Source organism: Typopeltis vanoorti, chromosome 15, assembly GCF_054136105.1.
Source record: "Typopeltis vanoorti isolate ZY-2024b chromosome 15, IOZ_Tvanoo_1.0, whole genome shotgun sequence".
NCBI classification, from domain to species: Eukaryota; Metazoa; Arthropoda; class Arachnida; order Uropygi; family Thelyphonidae; genus Typopeltis; species Typopeltis vanoorti.
Window position 1 is genome coordinate 104,863,707 of NC_143563.1, and position 21,351 is coordinate 104,885,057.

The window sequence follows — 21,351 nt, forward strand, 5'->3', positions numbered from 1 at the left end:
CAATCCACCAAGAAGATCATGGCAACAATCTTTTGGGATTCCCTGGGAATTCTCTTGATTGACTTCAAGGAAAGGAATACCACACTGAATGCAGAATATTATGCTTCACTGCTGCACAAACTGTGTGACACCATAAAGAAGAAGAGATGACTAATGCTGAGTCATGGTGTTCGCCTACTTCATGACAATGCTTCAGTTCATGAGGCTATTGTTGTGAAGGACTGTTGCTTCCAGGAGATTGAACACCCATCCTACAGCCCAGATCTAGCATCCAATGATTATTACAATTTCTCAAAACTGAAGAAAGACTATTGAGAAAGAAAATTGGCAGATAACAATGAGATGAAAGATGCAGTTTTAGGCCATTTTGCAGTTAGTGATACTCTAGAAAATCAAAATATAATAACAACAGTAGTGGAGACATGTATATGTATGTATATGTGTGTGTGTATATATATATATATATATATGTTTTTTCAAGGGCATAGAAATGTTAATTCAAAAATGTGAAAAGTGTTGGAAGGATGGAAATTGTTTTCCACTTGCTTATGCTATGAATTATATATTTGGTTTAATCCTTTATCCAAGTGTAAGCAAACAAAGTTTGCGCCTGAAGTAATTTCAGGACTGAGGCAGCTCGTGGGTATGACTTCACATCACTTGCCTTAGTATCCCATAATGCAAAGCACATCTCCTTGTATAATACTATGCATTAAGGGAAGGGTCACTACCCAGACCGGTTTCAGCGTTTATTGGGGTCTCATCAGTGGGAGCTAGACTCAGAGGTGGTGATACCAAGGAGGAAGTAATGCAGAAGTCATATTTCCTTATACAAGTTGCCAAAAGGTGTCCTTATTCTTCAAATTCTTCAGATTAGCAATAGTTGATGGAAGTTGTTTTCCACCTGGTTATGCTATGAATTATCTATTTGGTTTAATCCTTTATCCAAGTGTAAGCAAACAAATCTTAAAGAAATTCAATATCAAGATTTTTTTTGCTACCTTACCCAAGCTCCAGTCTATTTTAAGCTATCCGAAAGAGAAACCCCACAATCTTCTGTTTCCTGGTGTCTACAAAATCATTTGTGATTGCGGTAAACCGTATTATAGTCAGACTGAAAAATCAATCCTTCTCCTCTTAGAAGAACACCGGAGAGATATTTCTTGCAACAGAATTCGGATCAGTGCCTTGTCAAGCCATGTATTGTTTTCTGGAAACACCAATGTTGAAGGCCTCCAACATCAAATAAATTGGAATTTAATTTAACAACCAATGTGCACAAATGTTACGACGAACTCAAGAGACGAATACTGGAATTGAAAGAAATAGTTCTTGACACCTCTCACATGAATAGCATTTATTAATACTTAGAATAGCATTCTAAGTATTCTAAGCATTCAAAATCTTCCAGAAAAACGTTGGCTAGCACCAGAGACAACAGGCTACCCATTTTCAAACTGCTGTTCTGTTTGTAGAGCTTGTTTTCAAATAAAAAGTAGCCCAAATCCACACAATACACAAGGCAAAATCTTTTTACATAACTTGTTTTTTTAAAAGACTAAGGACTTCCTGGGTTGGAACTTTGGTGAATAGTGAGACTATGTCAAAGCTTACCATTATGTCTGCTTTGTTAAGTTGGATGTTCTTTATCTTCAAGACAAAATAAGCCAAGTTTTTGATATATGAAAAAGATTTTCCTGAAGGAGGAAGCTTGATATTTCGAGAGATTGTAACGTTTTTCTGGAAGATTTTGAGGAAAAGGCCATTTTCTCAGCGACACTGAAACCCAAAATCTGGCTATGTTACATGGATGACATTTTCCTAATTTGGGAGCATGGCTCAGGAAAGTTACAAACCTTTCTGGATCATTTAAACAATTTTCATCAAAACATAAAACTTACTAGAACAACGGATGGTCTCAAGATTTCTATCTTTAGAAAGCCAATGCACAATGATAGATGCCTACATGCTTCGTCTAACTGCTATCCCCTTCAGAAATTAGGAATTATTTCCACACTAGCTCATCAGGTGAGATCCTTGTTATCAGAAGAAGATGAACTTCAACAAGAACTTAAATAACGGTTACTCTCCTAAAAATATCTATAATCATCTTAGTGTTCATAATCAACATAGTAATGAAGATAACTCAAACCCAACAGCCTACATCTCCTTACCGTATATAAGTTCTCTTTCTCCTAAACTAGCGAAAATCCTGAAGAAATTTAATGTTAAAACATATTTCTCCACCTTTCCAAACACCGATATTACCTCAGTCAGCGTAAAGTAAAACACAACCTTCTTTAGTTCCCAGGAGTATACAGAATCATTTGCAGTTGCGGCAAACCATATTATGGCCAGACAGAAAAGTCAGTCTCTCTCTGACTAGAAGAACACCAACGTGACATTTCTTATGACAGAGTCCATGCTAGTGTCCTATCCAGCCATGGACATTGGTATTTATTCTCAGCCAATACCAATGTTGAAGGACGACAATATCAAATAGACTGGAACTCAACTTCAAACATCAAGAAATGCTCCGATGAGTTAGAAAGATGTATCTTGGATTCCAAAGAAATAGCTCTCGACCCTACCCATCTAAACAGCAATCTCAGTTACAGCCTGTCTGATTCACATAGCACTGTAATCCAGTTTTATTTCACTCATGATATCATTCACACGCACAGTGCTTCACGCCAGAACTAACGCTCAGACTCAATTTCAAACACAACTACTACTTGTTGTAATAGATTTCACGGTATGATATGAACACAGATGGATAAGAAAATAACTATTTATTAACTTAGAAGCTAATATTTCGCTGGTATTATATCCAGCATCTTCAGAGCACACAACACAAAGTTTGTTACAAAAGCAAGACAACCACAATCCGGTGTAACAGTGGGGCTAGTATAAATAATTGCAGCGTGCAACACAAGACTAAAGTCCTAATATGGTGCCATCTAGGTTATTAAAAAAAAAATTTTCAAAGTTTTGAAATAGTAGTCCAAATGATAGTCTTAGATAGTTTTAAAAAATAAAATAAAAGTAATAAATAGTAATTTGGTCTTAGGATGACTGTCTCCCAAATCTTTGGTAGATTTATACAGCCATACTTGTTAAGGTTTGGAGTATGTTTTAAGGCTTCTGTTGATTCCAGGAACAACCTCTCTGACTTGTAGAAAGTAAAGACAGTCATCCTAAGACCAAATTAATATTTATTACTTTTATTTTTATTTTTTAAAACTTTTTAAGACTATCATTTGGACTACTATTTCAAAACTTTTTTTTTTCCTAGATGGCACCATATTAGGACTTTAGTCTTGTGTTGCATGCTGCAATTACTTATACTAGCCCCACTGTTACACCGGATTGTGGTTGTCTTGCTTTTGTAACAAACTTTGTGTTGTGTGCTCTGAAGATGCTGGATATAATATCAGCTTCTAAGTTAATAAATAGTTATTTTCTTATCCATCTGTGTTCATATCATACCGTGAAATCTATTACAACATGTCTGACGAACACATAAGCTTATCCACGCATACAACTACTACTTGTTCTAAACTATGTTTTTGTCTAAAGTACAATATATTTTTAAGATGTTGTTTTCTTCATGGTACTGTATTCATCTGACAAAGTCAGCATTTCCGATGAAACTAGTAGTGAAACCTTGTTAAATCTCTTGTATTTTTTCTCGTTTAAGTCAGTTAATAATTATAAACATGTCATTTAACCGAGTCAATTACTCTGTAAATATATATATATATGTATTGTTATTTGTATAAAATAAAGTACCATGTACTCTTTTTTTATTTCTCCTCTTTTCAGGAGTTTGTATTGCGTGTTGATCCAGTGTCCAATCTGGGCCTCAATGCTGAAAGTGTTGTGAGTTATCACATAGCAGATTTGACTCGGTCAAAAGGTAATTTTCGTTGATTTTTAGCAGGCAGTGTGTAAGCATGTAGATGTGTCATTTGATAAAAGGTAAAAGGAATTTGTTCTGAGCTACAAAAATTACATTATGTAGTATGTGTGAGTGATTTAGAGAGAGAGAGAGAGCAAGCTTCTAGACTGCTGATTACTGTGGAACAAATCACCTTGTATGTTTAGTGCTTGCAATCTATAAGCTTTGTGCAGTAAAAAAAAAAAAAACTGTATCAATTAATAGCAGTACAGCATAATAAGTAAAGAAACTTAAGTGTGTGGATAGGACAGAATTAACAGTGGTAGATTATTAATTTTAATCAATACTGTTGCATTTGCTGCAGCTCCATAAGAATGAATGTTTGTTACAAAACAGAATTTCATTTTTTTTTTTTTTTTTTTTTTTTTTTTTCATACTCTTGACATATTCTTGAACAACTCCTGTATGGGAATAAAAAAAAAAAAAAAAAAAAACATAAAAAATATAAACGAAAAAAAAAACTAAATAAGAACAATAACTTAGTCTTCTGGATCCTTTTCCTGTTATTTTCAGACTTGTTTTACTAATCTTCCATATGTTATTTGTATTTTTAAGTGTACATACTATCCTTAGATCAGCTCTGCTTACGTATTCTTAAATATTAATATTACTATTTTTTTTTTCTAATTACTAGGATTCTACCAATGATATGTTCATTCTTGTAATTTTCCCCTCCATAGAATATGGGAACACCTGTTCATAGTAGAGGAACTCTTCCAGATAGCACTGGCCATTTTCATTTTTCATATGTTATTATTCTTTGCTGTCTTTCTTCTGAGTCAGTTTTTGGCTCTCTCCTGATTTCTAGACTACCCATTACTAGCATCCAACATTCTGCTGCAGTATTTGTCTTGCAGTGTGACTTGTACACATCTGGAAAAATTAGCAGAAAGGAATCCTAGTAATCTTGCACTGCTTTGGCCACTACTTGGCTTGAGCAAGATGGGCAATTATCTACTGGGCTTTCATGCAAAAACCATCAGCATTCCAGTAAATCTCCTTCCCCATATGAGGGCCAAGATTCAAGGCTAGTTGCTAGCCTGTATGGCATCTTAGGTAGCCTTGACATTCCATTTCTGAGTGCAATCATTGATTACCATAAAGTGGATGTCCATGTTTGGTGTGTGGTGGGTGGAGAGTTCCAGAACTGAATCCACGCTTTTTAGGAATGAGAGTCTTATCCTTAATAGAAGCCCACTCCAAGCTCAACTAAGTTTGAAAACTGTTGCAACATTAATGGACAACAAAAAGTGTGAAGATAAGCTTAGGTGTTGGAAGTTGTTCATCTGTAATTTTGCAGTTTAATTCATGACACATAAATAAAAAAGATATTTATCTTCTGATATTTTGCTGCTCTCATACCAGCCATCATCGGAGTACAAATCGTTTGTCACACTATTGTAAGGTGACGAATGGTTTCCATGTTCTCCAAAGCAGATGTCAGCAGATCTTCCTATCTGTACATAGCAGGCCATTTCACAAATAAAAGAACTGAAAATTGCTTTGCTGTTGAACAATTGCTGCAGACCAGATGATATCCATTATAAGATGGTTAAACATCTCTCTCACACACACACACACACTGTGTTCTATGGATCATTACTCTGCCTCTTTTACAGAAATTTCTGTGAACAGAAATTTTTGGATTTCTGGTGAAAGGGAGTTATTATTGCTTTTCAAAAGCCATACAAAGATCTAAAAATTCCAACAGCCTGCCATTGTCCAGTAGCTCTGTGTGTACAAGAGCTTTGCAAAAATGGAGATTTAATTCTCATCTCTTTATAGAGAGCAATAACTTTTTTCCCAAGATAGAATCTGGTTTCTAATAAGATCATTGAACACTAGATTGTCTCATCTGACTGGAAACATCTATTAGAAATGTTTTTTTCCTAAACTGAGCAACTGTATCATTATTCTTTAACATGGCAAAGCATGTGAAACAACTTTTCAGGTTCAGCATGCTGAAAGACTTGAAACAGCTTAGAAAGAGTTTTGTTTTTATCAGGAACTTTCTGTTTGACCAAATCTTTCAAGGAATAGGAACCACTCTCTCCCAATCCTTTCTCCAACAGGAGGGACTCCTACACTCAATAATAAAACAACTTTGTCTGCCATAAGTGAAGAAAAACATTTTCAATATAAAATTGTACCTAAATATCTAAAATGTGTCTTTTTTATTGTTGATTTCTTTTATAACATTATATATTCGTTTAATCCTTTATCCAAGTGTAAGCAAATGAAGTTTGCTTGCGAAGTAACTTCAGGACTAGGTTACTTGTATATAGAGGCTGATGGCTTCGCATTGATTGTCTTGTATATAGAGGCAGTCGATATTATTTAGTTCAGTGGCAGTTCAGTCATTTAGAGATGATATTGTGTAGTTTTTAACCACCTTACCGGCCATTATGGATCAAATACGCAACCCCATACGCTTCGTATCCATCATATATTTCAATTTAATATCAGTGGTATTACAGTTTTAATATGCACTTCGTATCCATGATAATTTTGACATCTATAGATGTCTTGGCCAGTAGCGTGGTTAAAAAACTTGCATGCTTCCAATATTTCATGATTTCTGGTTGAATATCATATTCTTCATCTGCCTTTCCATATTTCAAGTTTCTTGAAGGCCTTTGGTATATGAAGTATTAACATGCTTTTTTTTATGTGAATCACATGAAAGGCTGTAAATCTACTATAGTTCATTAATATTAATATCACCAGTGAATTGAGATTAGATAGTCTGGTGGTCTTTGCTTCAAAACCAAACTGGCTCAAGCAATTTAAGGCCTGGTTTAAGTAGGATGGTTGTCTCATGCACAGCTGTGAAATCTATCTACCACTTGTGGTAGATAGAATTCCACCTACAATAGGCTGTAGGTGGAATTCACACCTACAGCCTATTGCTAGGAAAGTAGAGAGGCTGTATTCTTACCAACCAGTCAGCACCAATGTACTCCTGATGGCATTCCTTTAGAATTTTCACTTATAGCACATACTTTCCAGGACCTTTTAAGGACTGCTTTGTTAACTTCATGTATTCACCATGGGGTTTTTATTTTTCTACACAATTTCCTCACATGTTTCTCAGCCTGAATGTTTTCTTCAGATTTTTCTGCTCAGTGTTTAAGGTTTGGTTCTTGTTTACAAATTGCTTGACTTCTTCCCTGGTAATATATATTTATATACACTATGTACCAATAATTGCCTGGACACTTTAGCAATTTACAATCGATACCGGCAGTCAAACCCTAATATCAGGTATGTCCACTTTTGGCTTTGATCAACTCCTGTACCCTTTGATGGAGGCTTTCCACCAATGAGCGGCAGACAGGAGTTGATCAAAGCCAAAAGTGGACATACCTGATATTAGGGTTTGACTGCCAGTATCAATTGTAAATCACAGTAGCAACACATCCTCGACAAATTGAGGACGTGCTGCTCTTGACCTCAATCGCTGCTCCCATTTGTCCCATAGGTGTTTGATGGTGTTGAGGTCTGGACTCTGTACAGGCTAGGGCAGTCATTTAACACCCATCTCTTCCATTATGTAGGCAGCACCTGATTATCAAGGTACTGAGCTGCCTTCATGGAACCATGGACAACAACCAGAGGTCCCACTCCAAACCAGCTGAATGGACCCCACACCATTACTCCTTGACCAAACTTTACTGTTGGTACAATACACAGTGGTAACAAGTGTTCACCAGGCTCCCTTGACATCCACACCTTGCCATCAGACTGGAACTCCAGAGTACTGTTTTCCACTGGTCAATTGTCCAGTTCATTCACACGCTCTTTACACTGGGCCAGACGAGACGCCCTGTTCATTGTTGTGATGTTCGGCTCATGTGGCACTGCTCTTCTGTGGAAACCCAGTAAATGGAGTTCTTTTCGTACAGTATTAGTTCTCATAGTGGTGTTACTGGCATTCTAGAACTCATCACAGATAGTTTGTGTTGATTGTAGCCAGTTTTTGCATGCTACCTGTTTTAACACCCTTTTGTCCCTGTCAGTCATTTTCAGCACCTGTCCTGTGTTTTTTTCTATTTTCTGTTTTTCTGTGTTTTCAACTGTTGATTTTAGATGCTCCGGTTGAGTGGCAATGGCAGACATGGACATGCCACCAATGTGACAGCCTATGATGACACTTCTCTCGAAGTCGAGTTCACGTCATATTGCCATACCACCCATATTCAACTGTTACAATGAAATACTGATTCTTACTATCTGTACACTGGTTTTTATGTTATTAACAAACCTGGAATGTGTTCCGTATCTTCAAATAACGGATGTCCAGACAATTATTGATAGATGTATATACACACACATCCTGGGCCTTGATAAATTTGCTTGTCCACTCATTTGCAGGAAGTAGCTGAAAACTGTACAAAATGTAATACTGTTTATTTAATAAAAAATAACTTCCTAAACAAAATGTTTTTAACTTTAAGAAAATGTAGATGCCACACCACTAATCATTTTATGGCACTCCTATTGACTTATTGGGTCATACAATTAAAAAAAAATGAAGGTCTTGGATGAGTACACTTTTTACCTGGCAAGTCAGGTTTTGCATGATTTGTCAAGTTTTTTGTGTGTGTGTGTGTGTGTGTGTGTGTGTGTGATATGAGTCTGCAGTTCACTTAATAAGAGTTTTATTCTTTTGCAACTTTACTGCACATTTTTTCTTTGAATAGGAATTTGTTTTTTTTATCTTGGTCCACACTAGATGGTCTCTTTCTGTTTTAATTCCTTAGTGCATTGAAATCTTTGACTTCTGAAGATAATGGGAACAATAACAATCAGTGATTTTGTTTTTTGGGGACTCTCTCTATGATGTTTATATCTCCAACAAGAACTAGCTTTTCCGTTTTTTATTTATTAATTCACTGTCCTCTAATGACTCAAAAAATTTCTCTCCTCTTCTTTCCTATTATTGTATTTACAATGTACACTGGAATATTAATTAAAAGAAACTTTAATAAATACTTCATAAGAAAGATTCCGGTAATTGGACCACGTTTATTAAGGTAAATAACAATAAAAATAAAAAACCCGACAAGTTTCGTAAGTCGTTTGACTTACATCTTCAGGGGTCAAAGGTAACTAAAAGTTTAAACACAAGAAATGAGAAATTACTCAAAATAGTTTCATTCTATGCAGTTGTGGCCATCTGATTTTTGTTGCATTGCGTTGGAATTCTAAGCATGTTTGCAGCTTCTTTAAATTTTCTTGTGCAACAATTTTTTTTTCAATGTAAGACATTTTTGTTTTTTGCCAGAGTACATTATGGTGGAAGTTGTATGGTGTGCTAGGCCTGATTTGTGTTCTCTTCTTTTTTTGCATATCTTTTTGGTGTTCATTCATGCGAATTTCCCCTGATCTTCCCCTTTGGCCTACGTAGTAGATGCCACAGGAACAATGAACTTTATAAACACCTGGTTTTTTTAAAGGATGATGTGGAGGTTTTGGCAGATGTAGAAATCTTGGAAATTTTTTCCAGAGGTAAAAAAGCAACTTTGATGTTATGTTTGTTTAGTAATTTGGCCATTTTGTCTAACATTCTTGATGTATGGAAGCGTGATTGTGTTCTTGAAATCTTGCTTTTGTAAGATGCTTGTAGGAGGTGTGTTGAGGATTCTTTTTATTGTCTCAGGTTCATAACCATTTTTTTTTTTTTGAGGATCTGTGTTAAATATTGAAATTCTTCATTTCTCCGTTTTTCTGTGCTGGAAATATTATAAGCTCTGTCCCTCAAGGTTTTAATTAAACTTATTTTTTGCGAGGGGTGGTGGTGTGAGGCCGCACTAAGAAATCTTCCTGTGTTGGTGGGTTTTCTATAGATGGAGAAGAATAATTTATCTTTTTCATTGACTTTTATTAGGATATCAATTACCGGAATCTTTCTTATGAACTACTAAACCACAGAAACCTATGCCTACAATTTAATAAATACTTCCTATATTTCGGCAATGTCACATTGTCATTTTCATGGGAACATACAAATATGGCATGTGCACGCAGGCACTACAAAAAGCAAATGAAGCAGAAGATAAGAAACTAATGTTCCTGAAGTCCTAATGGTGTCCCCTAGTGGGCTATATTGGGTTGGGCTGATGTGCTCATGATGTAATATTCCTAAATTTGGGGCAGTCTCATGCACCCAAATTTGTTGAGGTTTGGAATGTTTTTTAGAGCTGAGGCTGATTATTCTATGAATAATCTTTCGTACTTAAACTTGCTGTGGTGTATTACTTTGGCTTTCTTCCAACGTATTTGTGGCGGACATCTAGAGCATGGTCTGCAATCCCAGAGTGGCTGTACCGGTGAAACCGGATGTAGTCTTTGTGTTCTGAAATCCTGATATTCGCTGTCCTGCCTGTTTGGCCAAAGTAGGACAGTTTACAGCTGCCAGAGACCTGGTATACCCCAGGTAAGTCTAGGGGAAGTGGTTGGTCTTTGGTATAGCGGATAAGTGATGCCAACGTTTTATATGGTCTGTAACAAGAAGTCAGGTCATATTTTTTAAGGATTTTGGTTATTTTCTCAGAGGTTCCCTGGATGTAGGGAATGGTGATAGATTTAGTGTAATCTTTATTGTGAAGAGGGGGGTTGTGGTTTACTGGTTTTAATATTTTTTGGATTTTTTGGGGGTTGTAGCCATTGGCTAAGAAAGTATTAAGAATGTGGTTTAGTTCAGTGGTTAGGGCATTGTCATCTGAACAGATTATTTTGCCCTGTTTATATAGTGTTTTAATAACTCCATATTGTTGTTGGGGGAAGGGGAGGAATTGCTGGTGAATGTATCTGCCTGTATGAGTGGGTTTTCTATAAACAGAGAAAACCAAGGATCCATCAGGCTGGCGAGTGATTAGAGTGTCTAGGAAAGGGAGGCTGTTATTTTCCTCTTTTTCCAAGGTGAACAGGACTCTGGGGTGTTGGTTGTTTAAGTGTGTTAAGAAGGAGTGGAGTGTATCTGAGCCATGTGGTCAAATAGCGAACACATCATCCACGTAACGAAGCCAAATAGTGGGTTTTTCTGGGGCAGACTTTAAGGCTTTCTCTTCAAAAGTCTCCATAAAGAAGTTGGCCAAGGGTGGGGAAAGTGGTGAACCCATGGCTGTCCTCTCTATCTGTTTGTAGAATTTTCCTTGCCAAATGAAATAGCCTGAGTTCATTGTGAACTGAAATAGGGCTGAGATATCGGGAGGAAATTTGGTTTGGTTGAGCTCTAAGGTTTCCTTGAGTGGGACATTTGTGAATAGGGAGGAGATGTCAAAACTGACCATTATGTCAGTGTGTTGGAGTGAGAGGTTTTCTAATCTTCCTCAAGTCCTGATGGTGCCCCCTAGTGGGCTATATTGGGTTGTCTTGGCCGTTGGGCTGATGTTCTCATGATGCAAGTCTCCCAAACTTTTGACCTCCAAAAACTTAATACTAATGGAAATCTTACTGATAACATAAGCAGTCAATTAATACATTTTGTATGTTTATATGTAGTGTGTGTATAACTTCTTCTTTTCTGCATTTTAGTTCTAGACAGTCCTAGGTTGTGCTGCTCGGAGAATTTTCTGCCACTTATTTCTATCTTGGGCATTCCTCCTTTCCACTCTCTTCTTCCATATCCCTTTTGATGTTTTCCCACAATCTTTTCCTTGGTCTTCTTTCTCTTCTCTTACTCTTCACTTCCATTGTTATGACTCTCTAAATTGAGTGGTCTACTGGTCTTCTCCATACATGGCCAGCCCATCTCAGTCTACTTTCTCTCACTTCGTTGCTAATTTTTCTAACCCCCATCTCTTTCCTTATGTTTTCATTTGCCGTATGCTCTTTCCTTGATGTTTCATTTATCCATTGTAGCACCCTCATCTCTGTTCCTTCCAATTGTTCCTCTCTTTGTTGCCCATGTGTCTGCTCCATACAACAAGGCTGATTTATATATACTCGTTTTAACTTTTTTTGGTGCATTTTTGTTGCATATCACTCCTGACATCTCCTTCTATTTAGTCCAATCTGCCTTAATTCTTTCTCTGAATGCCAAGTTACATGTGCCTGCTCTCTCTATGGTTGATCCCATGTACCTAAAATGGTCAACTTCTTTCAAGATACCACTTTCTCTATCCTTTATACTGATTTCTTCATGTCCTTCCCCCTCTCACTAACCATTACTTCAGTTTTCTTAGTATTTATCTTTAGATCCACATCCTACAAGGTATTTTGCCACTCTTTTGGGCCTCTTGTCTATATATTTTACATGTGTGTGTGTGTGTGTGTGTGTGTGTGTGTGTGTGTGTGTGTGTGTGTGTGTGTGTGTGTGTGTGTGTGTGTGTATATATATATATATATATATATATACACACACTATAATACTGTATTCTTACAATAAAGTATGCTAGAGAAAAGAAAATTTTATTAAGAAAATCATAAGGAAGAGAAAATACATTTACAATACTTAGTTACTAGCATTAGACATCAAAAATGAAAAGATAACGTGAAAAAGAAATTCATATTTATTTACAGGTATAACAACTCATGCATTGATAATGAAGCAGCAGCAATATGATTGCTTTACGGTAGCCTAGTGTAATCGATACAATTGCTTCATGATAGCCTATATGCTAATGAATGAATTGTTATAAAATTTTAATTTATGCTAATTAATCAAATTTAACTAATTAATAAAGATAATTTTATGCAGTTATGATTTTATACTGCATCTTTACGTTTGTCTACATTTCTCTCGACTGCGAATGGCGCCATGTATGATCTGTCTGTGTACATAAATATTGATAAATCTTAACTTTTTATAATAGATTTGTGTATATTTTATGGAAGTAAATGATAAAATAGACTAGTATCTACATATATTTTATGCATATTCAAAAAATTTTCCAATATATTTATTGACCAATATATAAGTGGACCTGCACAGTTCAAGCCCATTTTCTTCAAGGGTCAACTGTATAATGCTCAGGTGATTCAGACCTTCAAGATCATCTACAACTAATGTCTTAAACACCAATATCCTTGTCATTCTCAAGCAGTGGTGGGGATAGCCTGCTGAGTTTTAATGTCATCAAAATGCCTTATCTTCTGCCTTTTCCTGGAAGGAAGACCATACTTCACTCTTGGTCATTTCTGACAATATTTAAGCTCACCAATCAGGATTAGTTTTCTCTTCTTGGATTGACTATCATGGTAGCCCAGCTTATTCGCTAATGGATGAATTGTTACAAAATTTTTATTTTATGCTAATTAAGTAATTAATAACAGTTAATTTTATGCAGTTATGATTTAATACTACATCTTTACGTTTGTTTATATTTCTCTCAACTGCAAATAGCACCATGTATGGTCTGTAAGTGTTTATGTATGTGTAAGCTTTGATAAATTTTAACTTTTTGTTTTTTAAAAATTAAACGACTGGATACCAAGGGATAAAACTAAAATATAGTTTATTAGCACTAAAAGTTTCATCTTTTAACAGACTTCTTCAGGTGCATAAAATAGAAAAACCCGAGCAAAAAACTTGATGGAATAAGCTCTAAACAAAGCATTAGCATACACAGTTCAATATGAAAGCTTTGGCGTTTGGATATTTAAAACTGTTCTCTGGATAACCTCATTGTTGGGCATGTGCATGCGTTCAGAATCTCACGAATGACAAAGTTGGATAGCAGCACAATGACAGTCTGATAGATTATAACTAAGGTTGTTATTAAGATGTATGGGATTTAAGATGATTTCTTTAGATTCCATTATTCTTATTTAAAATAAAGAGCCAATAGGCTTCATTTCGGTGATGTAAACATCACCGAAATGGGGATATTAAATCCCACATTATTTTAAAGCCGAATAAGAAACTCAAAGATCGGAATCAAAGAGTTTCATGCCGAATATAGTAACTATAAAAGTATCGGCGACTACTAGCGTAAGCTAAAGCACTTAGTTCAAGAAGGTAGTACAAACTAGGGCAACTTGTAGCAAAGGTGGGGAAAGTTCTGATCGCTATTCTTAGTATTTCTCATAATGTAAAACCCATCTCCTAGGAGATGTATGATGTTATACATTATGGTGGGAGGTCACTACCCAGACCGGTCTCAATAAAGATCGCAACCGGTCTGGGTAGTGACCTCCCACCATAATAGGCAGGGTAATCATCAATGCTGCTGATATGCAGTCCTTGCAGAATGATTTGAATAAGCTGGAATTGTGGGCATGGGAAAATGGGTGTCAGTTCAATGTCAGTAAATGTAAAGTCATTCGGCATGATTACCTATCCAATGTCATGTTATATTGGTGGGATTAGGCTAGAAGAAACTGATGAGGCTAGGGATCTTGGAGTGTTAATATATAGGAAGTTGAAGTTCAGGAGCCATGTGGCAAAGATTGTAAATACAGCTCAAGAGATAATTGCAACACTGAAACAAAATTTCACATGTAAAGATAAGGATGTTATTTTGCCTCTTTACAAGGCCTTGATAAAACCTCACTTGGACTATTGTGTGCAGGTCTGGTTTCCGATGTGATTCTGATATATTGGAGAGAGTATAAAGGCGAGTGTTAAAAATGATATCAGGATTGTGGAATACTGATTATGAAGACAGGTTGAGAATTTGTAGGTTGCAGACACTAGCAAAAAAGGAGAAAGAGGAGTGATATGATTGAGACTTACAAACTGCTGAAAGGGTCATACGAGATTTCAATTGATCAGATTTTTCAATTTATGGAGGGTGGGAAAAGGACGAGAGGGCATCCTTGGAAGCTGAGAAAGAAGGGTGTAAGGGTCAGATTTTTCTCTCAGAGGGTGGTGTGTGATTGGAATGGATTGCCATTGGATGTTGTGAGTGCAAGCAGTGTGAATGAATTCAAGAATAAGTATGATAGCTGGTGTGTGTAGTGTGTGGCCTCCCTCGATGAGTCTCTGACTCCCTGGAGGTCTCGCTTAATAATAATAATAATAGTTTGCTAGAATCGGCGATAATGGGCTACCCATAGCAAGAAGAAGAAATCATGGCCAGCTTTGATATAGTCTCCCTCTTCACTAATGTTCCTAAAGTTTAAAGATACTATCTACAAACAAACAAATTCTGGTCTAGGTCTTCAGAACTTCCTTGACCACCTGAATAGTCAACATCCTAACATAAAGTTCACTGTTGAATTCGAAGTTAATGGTTCTTTTCCTTTTTTAGATGTTAAACTCACTCACCTCTCTGAAAAATTAAAAATCTTAATCTTGAGGAAACCTACTCATGCGAACAAATATTTCCATGCTCAGTCCTACCGTTTTCGACCTCAAAAACTTGGAATCATCTCGACGCTAGGAAATCGTGCTCGCTCCCTTCTTTGTGAAGAAGAGGAGATTAACAGAGAGCTTAAATTTCTTTGTACTACTTTCCAATAGAATGGTTATTTCAAGAAAACAATTGTCCCAAATTAGCCAAAGTTCTTAACAAATACAACATCAAGACATTGTTCCCATCCTAACCTAACCTTCCTAACCAGCGTTCCTTACTGAGCTGACCCAAACCAAGACATGACAATTTTAAATATCCTTGCATCTACCAGATCTTGTGTAACTGTGAAAAACCATATTTTGACCAGACTGAGAAATCCATTGAGTTATGTATTGAAGAACACAAGAGGGACGTTACATACGGCAGAACACGGGCTAGGGCTCTGTCAAACCACGTTCTGTTTTCTCCTAACACTAATGAAGAAAACCTACTCCATTCACTTCTATGGGACAGATCAAATAATATTTTTCATTGCTATGATAAACTAGAAAGAAGAATAATGGAATCTAAAGAAATCATCCTAAATCCTCTGTATCTTAATAACAACTTAGTTTTAACCTATCAAACTGTCATTATGCTGTTATCCAACTTTGGCGTTCACGAGATTCTAAACGCATGTGCACACCCAACAATGAGGTTATCCAGAGAATGGTTTTAAATATTCAAATGCTAAAGCTTTAATACTGAACTGTGTATGCTAATGCTTTGTTTATTTAGAGCTTATTCCTTCAAGTTCATTGCTTGGTTTTCTATTTTATGCCTGCAGAAATGTGTTAAAAGGCAAAACTAGTTGTGCTAATAAACTATATTTTAGTTTTATCCCTTGGTATCCAGTCATTTAATTTTTAAATAACATGTCTCTCCACCAAGTAAACCATTCATGACACACACACACACATACATACATACATGTTATATATATGTAGGTCTTTAGTATAAACATTTCTAAATGTTTATACAGAAGTAATTTTCATTACAGTCCAGTGGAATGCAATAAATATGAGAGTGGTCTGAAAAGTTATCAGTCTAACAATGAAAAAACGAATTTATAATTTCCAAAGTTTTTTTTATTTTTCAACATAATCTCCCTTAAGTCTAATACATTTATTCCAGCGATGCTCCGCCACTATTAACCTGTCCCTGTAGTGATTCTCAGTAAGATCTGCAAAATACCCCTCTACAGCTGCAATCACCTCTTGATTCAAAGAAAAATGCTGAACAAAGAGGAAGAGTTTTATTTTTGGGAAGAGATAGAAGTCAGAATAAAAGCCAAATAGGGTGGATGTTCCAAAATTCATAGTTCAGATCCCTTAATTTTCCTGTTGCCAAGACACTTTTGTGGGCAGGTGCATTGTTCTGATGAAAGATGATTTTTTTCCTTCTGCAAACCAGGTCTTTTCTCACGAATTTTATCATCTAGTCTGGTTAAAAGATCGGAATAATATTATTCCCCGGTTATTATTTTGCCCTTTTCAAGATAATTAATAAACAAAATACATTTAGCATCCCAAAACACCAATGCCATGACCTTTCCTGCTGATGGAACAGACTTTGTCTTCTTTGGTGCTGAACAACTGGCTTCTGTCCACTGTTTTGACTGCTGTTTGGATTCTGGTGTGTAATGGTGAATCAAAGTCTCATCCATAGTAATAAATTGATGCACAAAACCAGTTTTATTCTTGTTAAAATGCTCCAAGCACTGTTCAGAGATTTTCATGCAGGTGAATTTTTGATCTGCTGTGAGCAAGTGTGACACCCATCTTGCGCAAAGCTTTTTCATATGCAATTCTTCATGCGAAATATATCCTATACGCTCTTTTGAAATGCCTATAGTCTCAGCAATTTCACGCACTTTAACTCGCCAGTTATTCAATACCATATTGTGCACTTGATCAATGATTTCTGGCAGCCCATCTCTTAATTGTCAAAAACAAAGGAGAAGAGTGCCCATAAACTTTTATGAACTTCGAATGAATTTCTTTTCACATTAAACCTTCATTTACAAAGAATTTTATACCTGCACGATACTTAATAATAAATTTAGTTTCATCCTTTATCCAAGTGTCAGCAAACAAAGTTTGTGTCTGAAGTATCTTCAGGACTGAGGCAACTCGTAGTAAAGGTGGACCAAGCTCTCATCACTCCTTGTCTCAGTATCTCCCATAATGCAAAACACATCTCCTTGCAGACATGTATAATGCTATGCATTAAGGGGATGGCCACTACCCAGACTGGATACTTAATTTTATCCATTTCAAGGGATACAGACAACACTTTTGCTTCAGACAGCTGTATAAAATAAACTACTTGATAGAATGACTTGCAATTTCACATAGATGCTTATGACAGATCTACCAACCTACGGGAAAAAAAAAAAAATCCTGCGAATAATGCTATCTATGGTCAAGGCCGAGAACTTTTCAGACCACCCTTGTATGTGAAAATTGCACATTTTTTTCAGTAATTTGAAATCTTTTCATAATAAACATGAAAAGATTTCATAATGTTTATTTTGGTTGTATGCATGCATGCATGCACACATGAGTGATCTGCTCATTGAATTTTATTCATATATATCTACTTCTGCAGACACAGATCTTCCTGAATTATTACCATGTGGCTATTTAGTTGGTGACAATATGCACATAAGGATTGTTCTGAAAGGTAAGTATAGTTTCATATTTATAAAATAATTATTTCAATTTTTAATTGAAAGGACTCTTTAAAAATATTAGAAAATTAAAATGTTACTGTATTGTGATTTTCTCTCATCGTACATTCTACATGTATGGTCAAATAGACATGGTTTCCTTTTGATTATTTTCTGTATCAGGTTTTCTTTTGGTTATTTTCGTCTATAGATTTTCTCATTGTTCACTTTAGCTAAAGTTAACCTTCTTTGTAACAATGTTCTTATAATTTTTTATATTAAAATGAAAAAAAAAAAAAAAACTGGTGTGTTTTCTGATGTTATTATACATCATCACTATAAAATTCTTAAGTATTTGACCAATAGTGATATTGAGATTTAGCCACTTCATTCATTTGACTTGAATGAGTTACAGTTCTTCATCACAATTAATTTTGGCTCAAACAACACTGCAAGTTTCGTAAACTACCTAAGATGAAAGAAAATAGGCATGCAGGTTGTTGTGGCTGCTTCAAAATATATACAAAATTTCAGTTGATCATGAGGATTTTGCGGCTCTTAGCATTTATGATTCTAGCTGCATATATAAATCTGTCAAAAGTTGATTGTGTTTATATGACATTTGAAGGGCAAAAAAATACCTGTCATTCTCCAGTAAGAATACAACATTATAATTGCTTTTCAAGACATAATTCACAGTGAAGAATTTATGGAGACACAACACATATGCTAGAATAATTACTCTACTTATAATTAAGAAAATAATATTCAACATTTTGACCTGTATTGAGGTCATCATCCAGAAAACTTACATGTGTACAGGACACAAGCTACATGACATACTAAATATTACTAAATAAAATATATGCAAAATTAATTCACAAAATAAAATAAACTTTTCACACATATCAGTATAATAATATACTGATATAATGATAACAGAATATTTCACAAAAGGACTTATTAATTCAAAAATATTGTACTTTATATTGGTATTCATATGACTGTCCTTTATGGATGTACATTGGACATAGTTACATGAGTATAACTTCTGCAGTCTCCCTCACATCTAGATAGCACCGCTATAACAGCTAAAGTTGTCAACAACAACAACCATGGGTTCAATGCCCATAGGTGTCCGATGCCATCTTGATAAGATTCTTCCACTGCATTCTATTTTGTGCAAGATGACTCAGTTTGTGTATAGAGTTTCCAGTCCATTTGACATTGTCATCACCCCATTCTCTGTTTGGTCTTCCTCTTTTGTTCTTTCCTCCAAAGAGCAACGTTTTTAATTTTTTCTCATCGTTCATTCTACATATATGACCAAATAGACGTGGTTTCCTTTTATTATTTTCTGTATCAGGTTTTCTTTTGGTTGTATTCGTCTATAGATTTCCTCATTGTTCACTTTAGCTAAAGTTAATCTTCTTTTAATGTAATTCTCTTGCAGAATCTTCATAAATGATTTATGCAGATCATGTCTTGCTATACAGAACAGTACATCATACATTTCTTTTGGTATTTGAGTATCTCTCCCACCAATTATTCACAAAATCTCTACTCTGGAATTGACATCTACCCTCTATATTCTTCTGATATTCAGCTGTATCTGTCGTATAGCATGGGAAGAAGCATATGTTCAGTCCACCACAGAAAGAAAGAATGCACCTCACTCGTCTTAAAAACAAGGGAAATTATTAACCCTCGCCCTCATTAACTGTAAACCCACTAGTTAATAAATGACTATAATTATGAATGAATTCCACCACTCTCAATCCTTAGCAGATCTTCTTGCTATTGTTCTGTAGACTCTTTGTTCTGTAGACTCAGTATTCTATCACCTGTGGGGAACACCTTGGAAACTTCAGGTAATCACTCTTAGCATTTTCTTTGGATTTGATTTGGTCTAGAATATGAACCTGCTCATAAACTGCTATCTCATAGTTAGCCTTCCACTGGTGATCATTGTAATTGGGTGGCAAATGGATGGCTTCCTCTTTTCAGCTATATTCTTATTAGTGCCAGAGTACCCAGGGTTCTCTTTTGTTTACCATCTTCCTGTTATAGATAATAACTCTCACTGACCTCTAGTCGTTTGTATTTTTGTTTGTAATGCCACACTCTACTTTGCCTCATTTGGGAAATCTTAAGTTGGGTGAGGACAACACAATCATTTAATATTTTAAAAACAGTCCTGTCTTCTTTTCTGTAAAAAAGCTTTTGCTCTTTCATCTTTTTTAATCATACGAAGATCAAGACATGATCATACTTCCTTTTTTGGGGGGGGGTGATGTATCCCAGCCTTTATTGTCACAAACATGGCATATCATAGCCCCTCGTTCTCAAAAAAACAGTGTCCTTTTCCAGTCACGATATCCCATTTTCCAGCTGTGAATGCCTTATAAATCCTACATCTGTCCAGCCATAGAATACTATTATAGAGTGGTATGCCAAAAAACCTTGTTTATAGTTCTTGATGCTGTCCAGAAGAATATAATTTGCCTGATTGATCACCTCTGTATTACAGATACTCCAATCTTTGTCTAATATTTGTTTTTGCCTTCTTCACAGATAAGACAACTTCAAACCCTCCAAATCAACTTTTACTCCTTTTAATATTTTTATCTATATTCTCTGGAATAGTCTTCAAATCTTAGTGTTCAGGTCTTTAAAAAGAACACTAGTAGGTTTCTTCTAGTGTTTGTTCTTTATAGATCACTTCTGGATTCTGTGCTGTAAGCACAGTTCATGGAGATAGATCCCAGACCACTTTTCCAACATCATATCCCATAAGAGAGTTGTTTAAGGATCAAAGCTGAATAAGTGAGAAGAGTTCACCGTATGTAGCCTTTTAAGGAATTCTGACAACTGACCGAGGCTTGGGACATAATGTCCAATCCTCGAGTTCATGTTGTGGGCCCTTCTTCTTCTTAACATGGATTTTAGGCCAAGTGGCCTGTTCTGGTCTCATGCCATCTCTTTCTTGGTCTTCCGATTCTTCTTTTTCCACTTATTTTTGTATCTGTATAATATTTTTTATATCTATACAAAATATTATATGTATAATATTTTGTATCTGTATAAAGAGGAACTTAAGATTGGCTGACAATTTAATATTTAGCTGACCAAAATGTTGATAGAGCAATGGAATTTCATACTGGCTGGGGTGTCACCAGTTAAACAAGGTCCTCTAGTTTTTGTCATGAAACCAGGGTGAACAGTGAAAAGTCAGCTAGAAACAAACTCCGACTCAACATCAACAGTTGATGAGTTGGAGTTTGTTCCTATAACTATTCTATATAGAATAGCTATATACACTGGTGTCCAAAAGCTAAGGAAGAACTACATTTTTATTTCCATATGTTCTATATGTCAACTCTTACAATATAGTACTACCATGCTTAGCATCAAGTGATTCAGGAGTTCTTGAGACA

At 35.7% G+C, this 21,351-nt stretch overlaps 1 protein-coding gene across 1 annotated transcript in view; it reads left to right on the plus strand.

The window, feature by feature from the left end:
* Window positions 1-21,351, plus strand: part of LOC150099051 (neuron navigator 2-like) — a 636,174-nt gene that overhangs the window by 529,249 nt on the left and 85,574 nt on the right. Inside the window, exons 26-27 of the mRNA XM_090405801.1 lie at window positions 3,826-3,919; window positions 17,854-17,928. Of these exons, the coding sequence (XP_090261927.1) occupies window positions 3,826-3,919; window positions 17,854-17,928 (169 nt within the window). The remainder of the gene's footprint in view (window positions 1-3,825; window positions 3,920-17,853; window positions 17,929-21,351) is intronic.